At 38.8% G+C, this 21,354-nt stretch overlaps 1 protein-coding gene across 1 annotated transcript in view; it reads left to right on the forward strand.

Moving 5' to 3' along the window:
- The window catches only part of LOC131673196 (bursicon), a 336,124-nt gene extending 315,370 nt beyond the window's left edge, over positions 1-20,754 (forward strand). The window contains exon 4 of the mRNA XM_058951017.1: positions 20,640-20,754. Within this exon, the coding sequence (XP_058807000.1) occupies positions 20,640-20,663 (24 nt within the window). The 3' untranslated portion in view covers positions 20,664-20,754. The remainder of the gene's footprint in view (positions 1-20,639) is intronic.
- The last annotated feature ends 600 nt before the right edge of the window (positions 20,755-21,354 follow it).

Genomic DNA, 21,354 nt, shown 5'->3' on the forward strand with positions numbered 1-21,354 from the left:
ATTTTATGACAAATATGATAAAAAAAGAGAAAACATCGTGGTTGTGTTTGAAAAACGTAGTCAATAACTTTCTGTGAAATCATAAAAGTCCAAACTACAAAGAAATCGTGTCAAATTTGATAAACAGCTCTAAAACTGAAACCTGAAGCTAAGTAGGTAAACTAGAGAGGTGTCTTACAAGGAAAGGACCTAACCTGAACTCACCGATTTTGATGAATTTGATACATATTATTGAACATAAAAAAATAAAAGACACGTATTTATTTTATCGGCTAATTTTCACTTTTAAGGGGTAAAGACCTCCCCTTCAGTTAACCCCGAAAAAGCGTTTTTTTTTAATATCTCGGCTTAAAATTAATATTTTTCAGTGAAACAAATTGGAGGTTATTTCTTACAAAAGGAGCAAGTATTTCATGGTGATTTGAAGAGTAAGGGTAGCATCCTCTATTTTTTAGGGGTTGAAAACATATATTTTTTGGCATAATTTTATAATAAAAAAGTTTAAACCGACTAAAAAAAATTTGAAAAAATGTTTAAACATCCATAATAACAAAATTTAGTTGACGTCTTTCAATATTCAAATAACACAAAATAACTGTAAATATGTAATTCAAAACATAATATTTCGTAGAAAGTTTGTATATAGAGATTTTCGAGGACGCTGATTACAAATCTGTTATCAGATTTTGAAAATTTAAAACGGCGGAACCAATATGGCGGACGGAAATATCGAAAAAAAGTTTATATAATAAAAAAGTTTTAAACGACTAAAATAATTGTAAAAAATATGTAAACGTCTATAATAAACAAATTAAGTTTTTGGTTTTTTCATAGATACTACTCCTTGTGACGTCGTGGCAACGACACATCTCAGGTACACCTGAGGCTTGGCGCAGTCTCAGGGTTCTGTTGCTGCTAGTCAGCGATTTCTCGCATAAACTAGCGGAATCACACTATTCGAAAATTATTAACACCGAAGGGGACAGTGCCACTAAACCTGCACTTCTCCTCTTGAATTCCAATCAATAGTTGTACTCCGTGAGCGCGAAGTACCCTGGGTCCTATCAATAGTAACCCGGTTTTCCTAATATAAATTGTATTTGGAGCCTATCAAAAGTAGTCTCCAAATATGACAAAAGGAAAATTTTTGATTTGCGACCTACTTCTAAAAGAGAGTAGATATATTTAAGTTAAAAAAATAAAAAATTTGATTGCTTACTCTTTTTTTTTTATTGAAAACCTGACACTGTTAATTTGCGGGTCTTTATTGTATATTGGTCGATCCTTTTTTATTTTATCTGTTCTGCTCCTTTAGCTACTTGACTGCTTGACTGCTTGGCTCTTTCGTTCACTTCTTGTCTAGACTCTTGGTTCACTGCCTCCCGTGCTTCCTTCAATCTTTTCTTGATTTGCTTGTCTTCTTGGCTGCTTTACTTCTTGGTTGACTTTATCCTTGTGCTTCCTTCACTCACTCACTGGTACTCAATATTTGTTTTGTACTCACACACGATAACTGACAACTACGGGAACAACTGACTTTTGGGTCTTGTGCAACCCTTTTTATATTAGGTGGGTTTTTATATTAGATGAGTCCCTCTCTCAGCCTCTTAGTTTCGGGAGGAGTGGAGCAGGCGTAAGATGGCTCTTCAAAATACAGTTATCAATAATTATCTAATATTAATTAAATATAAAACATTAATAATTAAATATAATAAAAATAGAGTGATGCTTGTTATTTCGCACGCTAAGTTGGATAAATTCGTAGATTAATTTCTTATAGTGAAAGTTCGCTAAATAAGAGTGAATTGATTAAAATTAACGTATATTTTTTCATTTTTTTCTATTTTCTGCTTAATCTAAGCTTCGGGGCGGAAACTCAAGAAGAGGTTTTGAGAGGTCAAAATTATTTCTGATATATTGTTGAAATTAAAATATTCAAGTTCAAAAAATTTCATTCCATAATTTCTAATGTCTAATTTCTAGTTGAAAAGGGAAAAATTCATTAGTTATTGTTACGTCGCAACACGATGTATATGTACTGACACATACGTATGTTACTCAGGCATGTACTTTTAAATTAAGTTAAGCTGCGCGCGCAGTTAAAGCGTGTCTGTGTGCGAGAATATGTGAGGCGCTTGGGCCTTAAGCCTAGCGTGGTGGCAGCACCTTACGGCGCTACGGAATATTTCGAAGTAGCAAGCCAGATATCGAAAATGAACAAACTCCCAGTGATCCCTCTCGCGAATTCCACTATGCTCAACGGAAATAACACCGCCACCTTCATCGAGAGAACCGACGTGGCGAAACTCGCACCGTTGACAGTACCCAAATTTGACGGGAACCACAAGAACTGGGTCCCCTGGAAGGCCAACTTCCAAGCGCTCATACACGATCGTCCAGGAATGGCAGGAAGCGTCAAAATATCCCAACTTCAAAATGCGGTTCAGGGTTTAGCCGCGACCGTAATAAAAGAATTCTGTCTTGACCCCAGTGACATCAGCTACGGCCTAGCTTGGGAAGCGTTGTGCAACGCTTACGATCAACGACGTGTCCTAGTCAATGAGCACTTCGACGCTCTGCTGAAGTTAGCTCCCGCTCAAAATCCAATCGCCGAAACCACAGCCACCCTCATGTACACCGTCCGTCAGCACGTCAGCATGCTTAAAACGATGAACATTGCGATCTGCGACGAGTTTGTCCTGCGAATTCTTGAAAGATGCCTGCCCAGGTATCTCCTGTCGCGATGGATGGATAAATACTCAAATCGCGAAATCCCCAAATTGGAAGAATTGTATACCTTCGTTCAGGATTCAATATTTAAACAACGAGCGATAGGTGAACTTCCGAAACGAGATCACCAGTCCAAAAGAAAGGGGGCGGGTAGCAAGGCAGAACCCCCGGCGAAAGTCTCCAAGAACGTTTCCAACACACTCGTCACTACCTCGACGACCAGCAACAACGCGTGCGTTCAATGCAGTCAATCCCACAGACTCTACAAGTGTGAAAAGTTCAATAAGGCGAAATTGAACGAAAGGTGGGAACTCGTTAAGGCAAAGGGGTTATGTCGCAACTGCTTATACGTTCACTCCACTTCCTGCTCCAGCGAAAAAAGGTGTAAAAAATGCCATAAGGATCATCATACCCTTCTGCACGCAGATAAAAAATCAAAGCCGTCAAATTCATCTACCTCTCAACCCGCGAACGATTCAAGTTAACCGGGACGTCTCAACCATGACTAAGCCTACAAACATACGTGTCAAGCGCATTCCTTCCCGATTCTCCACTTATGACTACAGCAGTTTTAAGCTTTCAGTCATGCCGAGGAAAACGTCTCATGGCACGCTCACTATTAGATTCATGTTCCAATGCAAACTTGATGACTCAATCTCTTATCAATCGTTTACAATTACCAGTTAAACAATGCTTTGTAAACATCGGAGCAATAGACAATGTGAATATTGTTTCGGAATATACACTACCGCTACTTTCCATTCTACATATAATAATTCTAAACATCAATTAAATTTTTTGATTGTACCTAAAATAGCTGAGAAGGTGCCTAATGAGACTTTCCCTCGGGAGGAATTCAACATCCCCAAGAATATCAAATTAGCGGATCCCCAATTTCATATGCCCAGACCGGTCGATGTCTTATTAGCATCAGGTCCAACTCTGTCTTCTCTTGCCATAGGACAAATCAAGCTAAATGGCGAAAGATCCCAAATCACTCTTCAAAAAACTTCCTTCGGCTGGATAGCAGCCGGAGGATCAATTTTATCAATGACTCCCAACATCGTTTCGTGCAACGCGGTAAGGTTAGATTCACTTCTTGAAAGATTCATGGCGATGGAAGACGTGGATTATCAACCCATCAAGTCAGAAGAGGACGTATCGTGCGAAAGGTACTACGTTCAAACCACGACGCGCGACACTTCGGGTCGCTATATCGTTCGTCTGCCGTTTCGATCAGGCAAATTCGAACTAGGTTCGTCAAGACACCAAGCGTTACAGCGTTTTCAGGCATTGCAGCGCAAATTTGATGCTAACCCTAGGTTTCGAGCAGAGTACGAGAGGGAATTCAACGGGTACCTGGAACTTGGCCACATGACGCTGTGCGAGGACGACAACAACGATGGTTACTACTTGCATCAAGATGCGGTGATCAAGGAGTCTAGCGAAACGACAAAATGTCGTGTCGTTTTCGATGCTTCTGCAAAATCCTCCACGGGCATTTCGTTGAACGATATGTTGTTGACCGGACCGACCATTCAGGAAACTCTGTGGTAGCAAGTTTTGCGATTTCGTTCTCATCCCTTCGTCATTACTGCAGACATCGAAAAGATGTATCGAAAAATCTGGGTACATCCCGACGACAGGAAATTCCAGAAGATCTTGTGGTACCACGAAGGCGAAATTCGAATTTTATTTCTCAACGTAAAGTCCCAACTTTTGGGGTGAAGTGTGCTCCTTTTCTTGCAATTCGAACATTGCACCAGTTGGCCGTTGATGAAGAGAGCAGATTCCCAAGGGCGGCAATGCTACTTCGTCGAGACTTCTACGTTGACGATTTCCTTTCAGGTGCAGACACGCTGGAGGACATCATGAGGATTCGCGACGAGATGATCATACTCTTAAATCGTGGGGAGTTCGTAATACGAAAATGGTCCTCCAATCATCCGTCGGCTTTAGACAATCGATAAAAACATCTTCGATTTAGACTGTGGCATACAAGGGAACCCCATAAAGAAGACTCTCGGAATCATCTGGGACTCGCAACGAGATGTCTTCACATATTCCGCTAACCCTGATGCATCAGCTTCTACCAAACGAAAACTCCTTTCCCAGATTGCAAGGAACTTCGATCCTCTGGGCTTATTAGGTCTTTTAACTCTGTATGCCAAAACATTGATTCAGGAATGTTGGAAAACTAACATTACCTGAGACGAATCCCTACCTCAAGACATCCACACAAAGTGGATTGCTTTAGCTGAACAACTTCCTTTAGTGCGAGAAGTCGCGTTACCAAGATATCTGCGATACGATGTTGCGAACCCAGTATCAACCGAGATACACGGTTTTTGCAACGCGTCGATAAAAGTATACGGCGCGTGCATCTACATTCGTTCCACTGATTCAGCGGGAAATATCACTGTAAGGTTAGCTTGCAGTAAATCCAAGGTTGCTTCGCTTAGTCATCACACCATACCTCGTTTGGAACTCTCTGGCGCTGAAAGGACTATATGTCGAACTTGTGACACAGCTGACTTTCACTATCGTGCGAACAATTCTTCGAACAGACTCGAAAATCGTTCTCTGCTGGTTAGACAAAGCTCCTCATCTACTTAGAACGTACGAAGCGAACAGAGTCGTTGATATTCAAACGCTAGGTGAGAAAGTCGAGTGGAAACATGTTCGTTCGAAAGACAATCCAGCCGATTCACTATCCCGAGGACAGCTACCCAGGGATCTTTTAGCTGACCCCCTCTGAAACTCGGGCCCTCCATGGTTGATTCTTCCTGAAGATCAATGGCCTTCATCGGACGATTCTTCGTCAGGTGATCCTCCAGGCGCGACAGAGGGAATTGTTTTATTCACAGCTTCTTCCGGAAGCAATGTCTACGCTTGTTTCTCTGACTATGGATGCCTTATTAGGTCCATCGAATATCTTCTCCGTTGGAGTAGAAGGGAACCATTGCCAGACGATACTCAAGATGCGGATAAATCGCAACGAGAGATTCGTTACCTGTCTCAAGTCGAAATAGCTTACGCAGAGCGCAAGATTCTTCTTCTCATCCAAAGAGAATGTTTCAGTTATGAGATAAGATTGCTCAAGTCGACTACAAAATTAATTTCCAAAGGCCTCAACAACGCTTTCAGGAGTCGAACGAAGTTCGACGACCTCAATCCCTTCTTAGACGAGCATGGGCTGATCAGAGTAGGCGGTCGGTTGAAGAATTCAAATCTTCAGTTCAATCAAAAATACCCTATTTTGCTACCCAGTAATCATCACGTGTCAGATCTCATCATCCGCGACGCTCATCATCGAAATCTTCACGGAGGGGTCCAATCCATTCTCTACACGATACGTGAGAGGTTTTGGATTCTCAACGGTTGAAATCAGATTCGACATGTCTTGCGCCGCTGCGTACCCTGTCTTCGGCAAAAGCCAAAATTCTCACACGCCAAGATGGCAGACCTTCCAGAATATCGAGTAAATCCTGCGTTCGCTTTCGCTAAAACCGGCGTAGATTTTTTTGGTCCGATTATGATCAAAGAAAAAAGGGATCGGAATCGAAGCTTCCTTAAGGCGTATGGGTCTGTTTTCGTTTGCATGGTCACCAAGGCTGTCCACTCGAGGTAGCTTACGATCTCTCAGCTGAGGGCTTCCTCGCATGTTTTCGTCGGTTCATTGCCACACACGGCAAATCGACCACCATATACTCTGACAATGGCACTAACTTTGTAGGTGCGAATAACGAACTGCAAAAGATTTACAAATTATACGATTCACCCGAATTTAAGGTCGCGATTCAAACCTTTGCTACAGCCGAACGGATTGAATGGAACTTTAATCCACCTCTCTCACCGTACTTCGGCGGTTTGTGGGAAGCGGCAGTCAAAAGTTTCAAACACCATCTAAATCGTGTCGTCAAGGATCAAAAGCTCACGTACGAGCAATTGGAAACATTATTAAAGGAAATCGCCGCCGTGTTAATCTCTCGACCATTGTACGCGATTTCTGCCGATCCAAACGATTCCCTTGCGATAACTCCAGCTCATTTTTTGATCGGGCGTCCCTTCAATTTCTTACCCGACCAAAATTATGTTTCAGTTCCGGACAATCGCCTCACTTCCTACCAACTCGTCTCTAAGGCTAGGCAAGCCTTCTGGAGTAAATGGCACAAAGAGTACTTGCATGAACTGCAAACTCGTCAGAAGATGTCGATATGTATGAGATCATGAAAGTAGACATTGATAAATTTGACACATCGGACTATCCTGCTGATAATAAATTTGGAATGCCTCTAGCTAACAAAAAAGTTCTTGGTGTTATGAAGGATGAGTGCAATGCTGCTATTATGAGGGAGTACATTGGGTTACGAAGTAAACTATACAGTATCGAAATAATAAATAAGGATCCCTTGAAAAAGGCAAAAGGAGTGAAAAAACATACAGTAAAAAATACAATAACTCACTCAGATTATCTAAAGTGTTTAAACGAAATGGAAATTATTAAACGTACTCAATGTAATATTCGATCTAAATTACATCAAGTAATAACAGAGAGAGAGGAAAAGACAGCACTAAGCCCTCATGATGATAAACGTTATATTTTTGATAATAATCCAGACACACTTCCATGGGGGCATTATAAAACTCTCGAAATTGCTGGAATGAAAGAAAGAGTTGAACAGCTACGAAGGAAGAGTTATAGAGAAAAAGACGAAGTGATAGACGAAGTAATATGAAAAGATCGAGAATTGAAGAAAATAATTCTAGAGGGCAGCACTAGCGAAAGAATTCTACTCCTTCGACAGTTACTAGATGGCGCTGATGACTAGTAATGGAGAGGGAGAAACAATGGATATCTGAGTCTACAGAGTGGGAGATTGATTATAGATGAAGAATCATGAGAGAGGGGAGACTAAAAGAGAAGGAAGCGGCGACGGCGGCTTGAGCTTTATGAGTGGGGATGTTACTTATAAAACTAAGAGCTCACTCTTGTTCGAAACAGTTGCTCAGCTCTCACTCAAGCAACAATCTTACCGCAACCTCTAATACATCTTCCACTAACTATTAAAACAAGTAAGATATTTAAATAATTTTAATTTATTAATACCTTAGTAATAAATAAATAAATAATTATTTCTTTGATTTTTTATTTTACAGAATGGATTTCTCAGCGTAACGGTCCTATTTATGAGCTATTTATTAAATCACTGAATTACTGCAACTAGTCTAACGTATCTATCTGTTTATGCAAATCAATACATTAAGCAGCGCTACCTTACTGTTTACGCGATTGTATAAAATAAGAGTCGAATCAAAATAAACAGCGTGACGTCACAAAGTAATAGATATAGATATAATGATTTTGGATATTACAAAGTATTAATTATTCTTAATTTTTTCCACTCCTGATGTTTGATAATTATATTAGTAATCTTGATCTTAGGAGATAAATAATCATAATAAGGAAAATTGGGTCAAAAACACTACAGACACACACATCCCGAATAAGGTAATTGAAGTAATATCTTTAGGCCCTAATCATAACATACATAATGATCTTAGTACTGTAACAGGCTGCCATTTAGTCTATAATTTCTTAAACGTACCTTTATAATTACTAAACGACGCCTTGTTATCTCTGTGCTAAAAGCACAGCAACCTACCTTGTCTCGGAGTGCGCCTGCGCAGGGTCTCTTCACTTTTCCGAGTTGGGTTCCCCCAACTCACCGCTTGGCGGCGCTGTCGCCCCTTACTAGTAGCGCTCGTGCGGCCGCCGCTGGAACCTAAGTTGACGTTTCCCGCCTACCGATATTCACGTGATTCGTGCTACGCATGAGGGTTTTGCCGAGAGTCTTGCGCACGCACGCGCGAATGATAAAACACGCTAAATGAGAGAGAGAGAGAAAACCGCGATTACCGCGAACTAACCGCTCGCGCGCAACAATTATTTTCCTCGCGCACGCTGCGCGGGATCGCACGCTAATTACAACAATAAAAAGGGGGAAGGTGCACCTACCGCAAGAACGATGAGGATACGGTGGCCAACCGTATCCGAACAACACTGCTAACAAGCTGCTTCGCTGCTTGCTGCACCGCCTCAATTACTGTTGCTGCTGTTGTTGTTGCTGCTGTCGCTATTACTGCTGTTGCTGCTAGAGCTGCTGCTGCCTTCACTGCTGCTACTGTTTCTGCTGCTGCTGCACTCAGCACACCGCACCAAAGTTCGCAATATCACCCTCGCACTATCACTCGGAAAACGTGATCGGCTAGGAAACGGAGGTTAGTCGACACAGGCGGACTGAGTGACACAGTCATACTGCCGGTCGGAGCCTCCCCTCCCGGTCATTGCCCCTACGCGCTCTCTCTCTCTCGCGAACCGAACGCGGCTCCTCTCGTTTAGCCGCTCATTAACCTCGCGCGAGTCTGACGATTTTCGGTAATCGTTGCAGTACCTAATTGACAAATTATGTTTTTACCTAACTGACAAAAGATTGTTAATTTATATTTATTATTAGACAGAAAAATTAATATTTATTTAATTAAAGTGTATGTTTATATTATAATACAATACTAATATTGAAAGAATTCATTTATTTATAATAATATATATATTCAACAGATGTACTGAGGTGGCAATAAATAAAATTGCGAAACGTTTATAATAAAATAAGTGTGTAGTTTATTTATACGGATGACTCCTAAGATCAAGATTACTAATATAATTAAATAACAAAGTATTGATTATATAGATTTTAGCATGTAGATTCATAATATAATAACAAAAATTACATTCAATTATGAAATAATAATGAATATCAATATGCAAAGTTGATTTATTTATTACGTTAACAATATGAAATATTAGAAAAATGTAAATAATTCATATGCAAAGTGAATAAGTAAGAATTAATAAGTAATAATAATACATGAGTAAGAATTGGTTTCATTAATAACAGCTGAATAATAACTGTTATTAGTAAATAAACAATTAATAATTTATTTAAACAATAAGCTGTATATAAAACGAAAGTATTAAGTTTATACTTGATAATGATAACTTTATGATTTAGAAATCTTAGATAATTAATCTAATAATTGTATTATAAGATTAGAAAAAACTGTTACAAATATGAAAAATTAGTCATAATTCAAATGTTATTAACTAATTTAAATATTTATTTTTAAAGAATACTTCCAAAATTAATCAACTATAAAGTTATATGAAAATTTAATAATTTTCGATTGTAAATATTGTAATATCACGTTAATTAACTTTATTAGTTAATAACTTTTGACGACACTATTTGCGATAATTGAATATTGTATAAAATCAACAAATAAAAAATTCTGTAAAATTAACATGTGTTAAAAGCTTAATTTTAATGGTCATTTACTTGTTAATTAAGAAAACTCATTTCTCAAAATTCGCGAATGTCTCGAATTTTCGATGACATCTCTCCTAAGTTCTTTCTCTCATTGTGATTAACTAAGCAAGACTGCCCCTTCCTTATAATTCGAGCTCGACTTATAGAACATTTCGCGCTATAAGAAACTTGGGCCGAATTATATCCTATCCAATAAAGACTTTCCCTTAAATATTGTACTTATTATATATATTTGATTTGTTTAGTATTATTAGAGTATATTTGATTTATCTATTCATTGACAAGTAGAGTAAAATTATTAGAAACAAATTCGTCCTCATTAGCTAGATACGAGAGTTCGAATTTTTATTATTTGTAAGTGATACGAACATCACATCAGCAATAAATAAAATTTCCAAAACGACTTTCTTTCCTCGGAAGGCGATGTCCGAACTTACATCGAATACGTTATATCAAGTTACTAATGTTAGATCATTAACAACGAAATATGGATTTAGCGTTGTTATTACAATAGATGACGAATTTGATGTGTTCCTGCCCAAAAGGGTTAATATAGTACTCGAAAAAGATGAAGAAATGTTGAAAAACCTACATCAGACTAGTGAGAAGGAGGAGTTATTTATTTACCATATTATCGGTTCAAACTTCGAATTTAAACATAATTGTAGCTTCAACGAATAATAATTAAACGTATTATAATACTAATGTAAATAGCTGCACTATGAATAATAAAAAAAAATTAAATAGTCTTTTTTTCCTTTATTTAACTATCCTCTTATTTCCTTTTGTGGAGAGGTAGAAAAAAAAAGTTCATGTTGTAGCCCTTTCAAATGAATTTCATTTTAATGTAAAGGTGATTCATGAGCGATGATTTGAAAGGAAGTACCTCATAGGTGAGAGCGAAGGTTGGGGCTCTCACTATTCCTATAATTAACCTTAAGTTCCGATAGAGGGCAGTCATTCGAGTTCTAATATATTTATAAGAAGGATGCATAGTTTGCTTTACCATCATTCACTGAGAAGAAATAGCTATAGCAAGACTATCCTCTTATGATTCATCATGGCGCCTATTAGAAGAAAAAAGAAGAGCATTCGTGCTTCGAAGTATGTATGGTTCTCGGATAATATTCAAATTCATCATCTTCCTATTGAAGACAAAGACTCGAGGAAAGGAGTGTGGGAGCAGCTTGCACGAGATCGAGAACGCTTCCAACGTCGTATTATGCAACTAAATAGTATAATATCGCGAGCACTATTTAAAAAACGTATAATAATGATGAATCATATTCTTGAACCTATACTAAAAAATCATTGTATAGTATATACACTTAACAAACTAAAATCTAAGTGGAGGTGGAAGAAGCAGCAAGTGGAGGTAGAAGAAGTAGCAAGTGAAGGGAGGCTGTCGTGGCGGTTAGAAAAAAAGTGTAGTAGTGGGGTAAAGGTCTTAAGAGGGAGAGAAGAGCTCGGAAAACGTCATTCTGTTAGAAGAATCATCACCAGTAGTATCCACTTCCTTGTCCACTATTCTCAAGTCTTCGATAGCAAGATTGACTTAGAAATATTAAATGCAATAGCCTTGAAGCCCTTTGATCCACTACCGGAGAAAAATCATTATGAACTTGAAGAAAATCATTGTTATTTAGTAACAAACTGTAAGGAAGAAGATAACAATCGAATCATTCTCGAGCTCGATGCTGAATTCCAACTTATCTTACCAGATCGAATTTCAAGAGCCATCATGAAACATTATGATCTTTATATATTACTTTCAGATCATGTTCAAAAATATTTACAGATTGAATATCATAGCGCTGGTAGATTTCAATTTATTATTTAATGTAACAACAATGTATCTCAATAAAGTATGAACAATAAATTTATTATAAAATATATTGTGGAGAAGTAAATGAGTCACAGGTGTTTCTACTAAAGCAGGTTTCGACTTGTTCTAGTACCTCACAGGTGAGAGCGAAGATTGGGGCTCTTACCATTAAAATAAAACAAAAATTATTTATTATTATTATGATATTTATTTGAATAAAAGTTACTTTACATAAACGTCTTTATTCTTTCATACGTATAAAGTCTTATCTATCCATGAATTTTGCGAATTGTCTAATCCCAACCATTTAACGTATACTTGATTACCACGTTTCCTTAAAACTTTTTCAATGAGATAAACATCAGGATACATAGCTTTCTGTAGTTCTTGCTCGTAAAAACCTTCAACAATTGGATTGACTTTATAATCTCTTAAATTTTCAGAAAAAATATCAAATAATTTGGTTATTTTCAACTTCTTTATCCGTTGATGAAACGATGATAAATTTCTATGATCGACCTGTTTTGGTATAATACGAGTACATCAAGGATAAAACAGTGGTCCTTATATAATCCTGAAGGATATTTATTTGATTGCGATATTTACTGCGGTAAAGGATCAAACACTTTATCACAAGGAAGCAGTAACGTACTCGATATATGTGCTTTGGGAAATAGAGTTGTTTTCCAAATGATTCAAGGATTTCTTTCAGTTTCATCAAAAAAAATTATAAAGTATCATTTGTGTTTTGATAATTACTTTCATAGTTCCAATCTATTGGTTTATTTAAAAAAAATTATGATAAGAGCACTTGTACAGTTCGAGCAGATAGAATGAAGAATGTAAGTAATGATATTGAAAAAAATTCACAGCAAAGTTCTTGCAGTGAAAAACATGAAAAAAAAAATTAGAATGAATTATGAAACTATTATGAACTCTAAATGTGGTTCTATACTCTCTACAGAAGCAGGTGTTTCCCCTTTGTCCTCAATGAAATTCTCTTCTAAACAGGAGAGCAATAAAATAGATTTACCATTACTAAATGTATTCAATATTTATAATAAACATCGGGAGAGTTGACAAACATGATTTTCACCGTAATATGTTGATGCTTTCAATAAGATTGAATTATCGTAGCTACTTTGGGGGTGACACGAAAGCGCCTTGTTTTTAATTTTTTTTAATGTCGCTGGTTTATCTTGAATCTCTTCTTATTGGAATGCGTCGCTTCCTTGTATAGTCTCAAACGCCGATTTCTAAAGTACGCTGCCTTTCTCCGTCACTGGTTGTGGAAATTATGCTAGTAATAAATTAACTTCCGTGATTTAGGGAAAAAGTCGATCACCGGTATAAAAAACCCTTTTATTTAAAAAATTATACAAGTTGAAAATTCAAAAAAATAAACAAGTAAATAGAGAGGAACAAGTAAAGAACTTCAAGAGTTAAACAAGTAGATAGAAAGGTACACGTTAAGAACTAGACGAACTAAACAAGTAGAAGAAAAGGTGATAAGCTAAAGACGCGAATGACGCCGCGTTGACAATAATCGTGCACGTTCAAACACGCATGCACGCTCAAATCAGTACTCACTCACTTTCGCACGCATTTAACAATCAGCTACGTCAGTTTCGATTAGTGTAAGTTGCACACCGTGCACAGAGGACGGCCCGATTACAGAATCCGAATGGTGCAAGTATGCACGCCATTCGCAGAAGACGGCTGGTCGCGAGGGAACTCCGCACGCGGGACGAAGTAATCGACTACTATCGGCTCGGCCGGAAGAGAGCAATGTGCTCGGGGATATCGGCGAGGCAGCGCCGTTCGGTGCTGCCACCGCGCTAGGTATTGTGGGTCCTAGCACCCATTACGCACACTCACATACAACATGCAAATATGGCGCGTGCAGGCGCAATTTACAAACAAATCCGCGGCAATTGCGTAAAAAATTTAGTTACGCTACAAAGATTGAAGGTATAGACTTAGGTGATTCTTGTACGATTGATTCAAGCATCTATAGCAAGTGCTCAAAAATATGGTATGCGAGGACAATACAAAAATAGGTACAAAAGATATTGCAATACAAGTAGTTTGTAAATATTTGATAAAAACTTTATCTAAAAAATGAAGAAAGCATGAATCTGTAGTATTCGAAAAAAAAAATTATTGTAATTTTTAAAATGTTCAAAAATTCAAAAATATAAAAATAGTTAAAAAAAAGGAAGACAATGACTTTTATGAATGTCTACCTCCACGCGATAAAAATTAGGCAACGACGGTAATTATATCGGCGGATAAACGACATTCATAAGTCTGTACCAAAACTCGAATTTGTAGTAAATGTAATAAACTTACAAAATCTTCCTCAGCCAATAAGAACAATAGTAGTATAGCAATGTATGTTCCAGCACACCTGCGGGGGGTCCGTAACCCTTCGGCCCCACCGGGCTTTTGACCCCCTGGCCTAACCCTTCCATGTTAATTATTATTAATGTTAATAATTGTTTATAATTTTTTGAGGAGATTTCTAGGTCTCCTAGCCCCTAGGGACCCTATATCTAGTGATTTCAGTCTAAATAAATTTAAATGTTGTGTTTTAAAAGTTATAAATATATATTATTGACAATTTACTTGCTACATTGAGAATGATAGGAATAGAAAATAGCGACGATTTTTTGAAAAAAATGAAGAGACAGACCGGAGAATCGAACCGGAGTCCTCTGGGTTGGCAGGCTAGTGCTCTACCACTAGAGCCAATACCACATGTACCTTAGAGGATGTATATTGTGTTGACAATAATCGTGCACGTTCAAACACGCATGCACGCTCAAATCAGTACTCACTCACTTTCGCACACACTTAACAATCAGCTACGTCAGTTTCGATTAGTGTAAGTTGCACACCGTGCACAGAGGACGGCCCGATTACAGAATCCGAATGGTGCAAGTATGCACGCATACATTTGGTATACGAGGTGTGTTCAAACAGTAAGGTGACTTTGTATTTTTAAGAAAAATATTTATTTATCAATATTTATGATGTCCCCTTCAAAGTAATCCCCCTCAGATACAATACACTTATGCAAGTGTATTGTATAATTTATTGTATAATTTCCAATCCTCAAAGCACTTCTCATAAGCACTTTTCGGTATAGCCTTTCGGGAACAAGAAAAAGTCACATGGGGCCAAACCCGATGAATATGGTGGCTGAGGCATGATTGTGGTGTTGTTTTTGGCCAAAAAATCTCTCACAAGCAAAGATGAGTGAGCAGGGGTATTATCGTGATGCAAAAGGCATGAATTGTTTTTCCACAATTCCGGGCGTTTTCTTCGTATTGCTTCTCGCAAACGGCGCATAACTTCAAGATAATACTGTTTATTGACCGTACGTCCATATCGTAAGAACTCCTGATGCACCACGCCATGGTAATCGAAGAAAACAGTGAGCGAAACTTTGACATTTGATCGAACTTGGCGTGCTTTTTTCGGTCTTGGCTCATCTGGGCTTTTCCATTGGGACGATTGGACTTTGGTTTCGATATCATAACCATATACCCATGATTCGTCACCAGTTATGACCCTTTTGAGTAAATCTGGGTCGTCGTTGACGTCATTCAACAAATCTTGAGCAATGCTCATGCGACGGTTCTTTTGGTCAAAATTTAGCAATTTCAGAACAAACTTCGCTGACACACGTCTCATGCCTAAAACGTTAGAAAAAATTTCATGGCACGAGCCAAGCGATATACCAACATCCTCAGCAACTTCTCTGATAGTGATTCGACGATTTTCCAGAACAATTTTCTTCACTGCTTGAACGTTTTGAATTTTTGAATTGAACCATGGGGTATTCTGGAAGTGCTTGAAGCCTGGCCCGAGAAGGGTAGAGTACAGAGTGCTCTACAGCCAGATGCCTAAAGAAACAATCTTTGGAGCGCGATACCTGTCCGGATATCAAGTCCCCACGTTCGCGGAGACTCCAACCTTACGTCGACGTTAATTTCAGACAAGCGTGATCAGTGAAGCGTCAAAACTATGGCCTCTGATGATCTCACGTAGAATAAGTTGTTCATTAGACTTAAGACATTGTTAATCGTTCATTTCGTTATATTGATAGTTTAAGAGAAGTTGAGGCAAAATAGCCTCCAACCAATCAGATTGTGATGTCGATGCTAATCAATAGAGCAGTCCCTTCAACGAAAACTGGCTCTCCATGTAAATATATCAAAGACCGTCCTAGATTCGCAAACAGGAGTGAGTCAACTAGTCAATATAAGTTCTTGTTAAGTCGAACACTGCTCGACCATTAAAGGTCTAACTAGTCTCGCAGCTGTGGCCGGCAGTATGTTACGTCACAACACGATGTATATGTACTAACACATACGTATGTTACTCAGGCATGTACTTTTAAATTAAGTTAAGCTGCGCGCGCAGCTAAAGCGTGTCTGTGTGCGAGAATGTGTGAGGCGCTAGGGCCTTAAGCCTAGCATGGTGGCAGCACCTTACGGCGCTGCCCCATTCGCGCCAAGCATGGCTGCTCTTGCCGGTGTAACCGGCAGTCGTCGACGACATCGTTTAGCGTGCGGAGCTCCCTCGCGTCATTACGTTTTTGAATAACGGTTTCGTGCACCCACGTGCAACACCGTTTGCAATACCCACGTATTGCAAGGCTCTCGTCCACTCACGTGGTCTTTCCTATCGCTTCAGTGTGGTTGGAGTGTGTGATAGTGAATGCAAAGTTGTTGTATACTAAATTCTTTTGTGTGCAAAGCGTTTGAGTGCGTGCGTGCATGGCAACGACCATCGCTCTCCACGCGACGTCTCTTTCGCGTTATTTCCATCTTTGTAATTTCCTATTTCATTTTAATAAAAGGGTTTTTTATGCCGGTACGGTTTTTTCCCTAAATCAGTGTCAAGTTCAATTTTTTTAATTCAGGGGCAGAAGAGCGTAATGAAAAAAAGAATGCACGCTTATATAAATTTAGACCATAGATTATATTGCCGTTTGGAGACTATCAAAAAAAATTTCCTTCGACACTCGACTCGGTTACCACAGCTCATGGGAAATGGTTTCAACTCTACCGTTGGTCTTATAATATTAAAAAAAATTATTCTTTTGAAATTTAAAAAATTTTGATATAAAAAATAATTTAAAAAATAGCCCGCCGTCACAACCTAAGAGAGGGTAAATCACCCCTAACACAAAATAACTATAAGTATACTTCAATCTATAATATTTTGTAGAATGTTTGTGTATAGGGGTTTTCGAGATCGCTCTTTACAAATCTGATATCAGATTTTGAAAATTTAAAATGGCGGAACAAATGTAATGGACATGTTTTCGTGTTAACATTCATATGTTAATACGAAATAAACTGTTAACATTCATAAAAAATCTTAACATTCATAAAAACTTGTTTACAAATGTGTGATCTTTGTAGCCTGTACATGTGAACTAAAGAGCCTTAAACCCAAAACCCCTAACTTAAAAAAACCCACACTTTTTTACAAATGAAAAAACATAGGTTAATAAAATTAGTTTATCAACCTCATTTGCGTTTTGTAATAAATTTTAATGTTCTCTAACTTCGGAGTTTTTCATTGTTACAATTATTTCGTAAGCCAACAGTTTTATAGATGAATTCTCGAAGTAATGATTATTCTATGTATAGTAAATATTTACAGTCTGGAATTTCATAATAATACTATTGGATACGATTTAATAAATTTATCAAACAATATAAATTCAATAATAAATATTATTCTCATTATTATTATTTTACATTATCATTGATATTATTATTAATAATATCAGTATTACTGTTATTATTGCTATTGCAATGATGCTTATTCTTATTTTTTTTTTTTTTTAAGGAGTTGCGGAATCCTCTTTGCGGATTCCCCTTAGTCTTTCTGACTAAGGGGTTATGTGGGACTCCCCGAAAAAAAAAAAAAAAAAAAAAGGCCTACCCACTAAACAGCCATCTCCTCGCAAACCCCCAGCCAGGGTCTATATTGATATTACTTCTGACTGGAGGTTCTGTCTGTGTTCGTCCTCTCGTGTCGTTCCTCCGTATCTCGTTATGTCGCGTCACTTCGTCTGCTCAGTATCTGTCAGGCAGCCCTCCGCGTTCTTACGTCTCAGTATAGTTTCCGTATAGGTAGCGACTAAGCGCCTCCATTCGGGTTCACGAAGCATCACAGCCACGATGTTATCCAGTTCCTGGATAATTCCAGTTCCTGTCTGAGTCTTGTCCAGCGGTCAAACGCGAAAAACGTGTGTTGCACGTCGTCTCGTTCATGTCCACAGTACTTACAGTCGGGTGGTCGTAGTCTGTTCATATTGCAAAGGTACCGTCGGAAGTACCCGTGACACCTCAAGAGCTGGGTGACGTAAAAATTTACATCACCAAATTTCCTTCTGAGCCACAGCCTTAAGTCCTATATCAGTCGTTTCGTCCACTTCGTTTTTCTATCCATCGGCTTTGCCACATGTCAATACTTGTTACGCTGGGTGATTGCCGCGTTCTTTCGTCCTATGTCCGCGCTGCTCCCGTAGATAGTTTGCGTTCAAAAGCCAGAAGATCTACGGGTATTACGCCAGCCACCACCAAAACAGCTTGCGCAGAGACTGTTCGGTAGAAGCAAGCGATTTGCCGTGCGCCCTGTCTCTGTACCATCATCATCGACTTACAGTATTTCTTTGTCTTCAGAGAGTCTGCCCATATTTCCGCGCTGTATAGAAAGATCGAGTGGGCTCTTGCCATTAACAGTCGTCGTTTTCCCGATCTCGGTCCCGTCGTATTTGCCATCAAACGACTCAAGGATGCTATCCTCTCTGCCGCTTTCTGGGTTGTTTTCTGTACATGAGGCCAGAGTCATCTTCGTATCGAGGGTTACCTCAAGGTACTGGACTTCCCTCTTGGTCTTCATCTCGCATTTCCTCACCCTCATGTACAGTATCGTCTGTATGCGTCTTCTCGTGAGAAACATCAGTTCCGTTTTTTCTGTTGTGAGTTGTACTCCGTGGTCTCTCATCCATCGTCCGACTCGTCTCATGATCGGATTCAACGCCAGCTGCGCCAGCTCAGGGGACCTCTCCGTAATCACCGCCGCCACGTCATCAGCGTAAGCGACGAGGGTCACTCGGTGCAGCATCCCAAGCCGAAGCAAGCTATCGTATAAGATATTTCAGAAGTCAGGTCCCAGTATCGATCCCTGTGCCACCCAGGCGGTGACCTGTCTCGTTACTTGTCCTTCGATCGTCTCGTACGTTATCCGTCTGTTTTTTAGGTAATCCTCCACAACCCGAAGCAAGTATGGCGGGATCCCGAAGTTGTTTTTCAGCGCCTCCAAGATATCCTTCCATCTAGCCGAATTAAAAGCATTAATGTCGAGCGTCGCCAGCAACACTATAGGTCGCTGCGAGAAAGTGTCTGTCTAGTTACAGGAAAAAGTCGACCACCTTTTGGATCGCTCCAATCGTCGATCGACCACTCCTGAAACCAACTGCAAATCTAATGAACCCCCTCCGGTCTGTATCGCATTCATCGGTCTCGGTCTCAGTAATTGTTCAAAGAGTTTACCAGTCGTGTCAAGTAAACTCAATGGTCGGTAAGCCGAAAACGTGCCGGGATCACCCCTACCTTTTGGGATAAGAACGAGCCTTGCCACCTTCTACCGGTCGCTGAACGTTCCTGTCGTTAAGCACATGATGTACAGGTAGCGGAGTATCTCCGGCCGAAGACGAGCCACAAGCCGGAGGATCTCGGATGGTACTCCGTCCGGTCCTGTAGCTTTACCCGTCTTCATCGCATTCGTTGCTCTGATGAGCTCCTCAGCGGCAAAGGCAGGGGAGCATCTGTGCGTTCACGTCATCCATCACGTTTGTCCTAATCAGGTGCGTCGGAAACAATCTGTCAATAATCCGTCCTGCTATTTCGGCATCTTTAAGTTCCGGTGAGACTCGGGCCCTTCCGGCTTTTCCCTTTTCGGTCGACCTCCTGTCCTTGTCACTCGTCGCCGATTTGTCAGGCATATCATGCGTAGCACGGCTATCTCGTTTGTCAACCAATATTGTGGTTGTCTGTTGTATGTGTCGACGTATCGGCATTGTGCTTCTGCACAAGCGGTCTATTAATTTTGACGTCTCTTCTGTCAGTCTTACCGTTCTTTGCCGGTCCGTCAGTTCGGGGGGAATTTTCTCCCCTGGAGACGATGCTACCTTTAGCTCTTCCGAAAATTTTCGTCAGTTAAGTTTACGTAGATTCCGCAGGGGTTGGTGGGTTCTCATTCGTCTCGTTCCCGTCCATCCCACCACTTCAAAGACGATGTACTGGAGATTGCTGCCCACACAGCATGAAATCTTTCAAAGAAATAATTATAAAACGTTTCCCAAATATTGTAAAAATATTTCGAAATATTTCTATGAAATCTTTCAAAATTATGTTTCAACCAGATCATTGAAATATATTATGAAATATTTTTCTGAAGCTCTCATGAAATATTTCATGAAATATTTCTGAAAGATTGAGCAATTATTTCAACAAATATTTATGAATAATATCACTGAAATATATCTTGAAATATGGCGGAAATAATTTACTGAAAGTTATTAAAAAATGTTTCCGCAACATTTCGAAAATATTTTTGAAATATTTTCATGGAATATAATATTTTGCTTTCACAAAATATTTCAGGAAATATCGCGGAAAGATTGCTGATTACCGACATGGAATATTTCCAAAACAAAATAGCTGAAATGTTATTCGAAATACGTCGCCAGCGAGCGCCCAGTTACTTTTGTAGTCTATACTTTATTTCTCACTGCAAACTGTCATTTCGTCGTTTTTACTGACACTGACGGGACACATCTGCACGAGGCACAATAATTACTAAAAGTAATTACGTAATTATTGAATAATAAAAAAAGCCACTAAAGAAACCAGCTACTATTACTCTTCTGAATCATCAGGTAAGTTATATTATTTATGTCAGTTACATATTATTTAATGCGCATCAGCGAAAATTGGGTTTTAGAAAGGTTATGACCACGTGTTCACACATAAATTTTATTTTAACCGGACTAAACAATAAACTTTTTTACAACTTTGCCACGCAACCTTCAACTACTAACATTTGTAATTTCCAAATTTTAACAAGTCGAATGGTCTTAGACAATAGGAAATATCATGGTTGTGCATAATAAAAATAGTCACACTATATGAGAGATTCGTTATTAATCTCACATATGTTAATAGTTTATAAACATGTAGTATATATAACAAATATTTAGTATAAATATTTAGTATTTTAAATATTTATTTAGTGTTGATATATAATATATACTATATAGTGAGATTATAAAATATAGCTTTTAGTGTATATTGCTAAATAAATGCGTAAAGTTGATAA

Source organism: Phymastichus coffea, unplaced genomic scaffold, assembly GCF_024137745.1.
Source record: "Phymastichus coffea isolate CEN01 unplaced genomic scaffold, Cenicafe_Pcof_1.1 PCOF00013, whole genome shotgun sequence".
NCBI classification, from domain to species: domain Eukaryota; kingdom Metazoa; phylum Arthropoda; class Insecta; order Hymenoptera; family Eulophidae; genus Phymastichus; species Phymastichus coffea.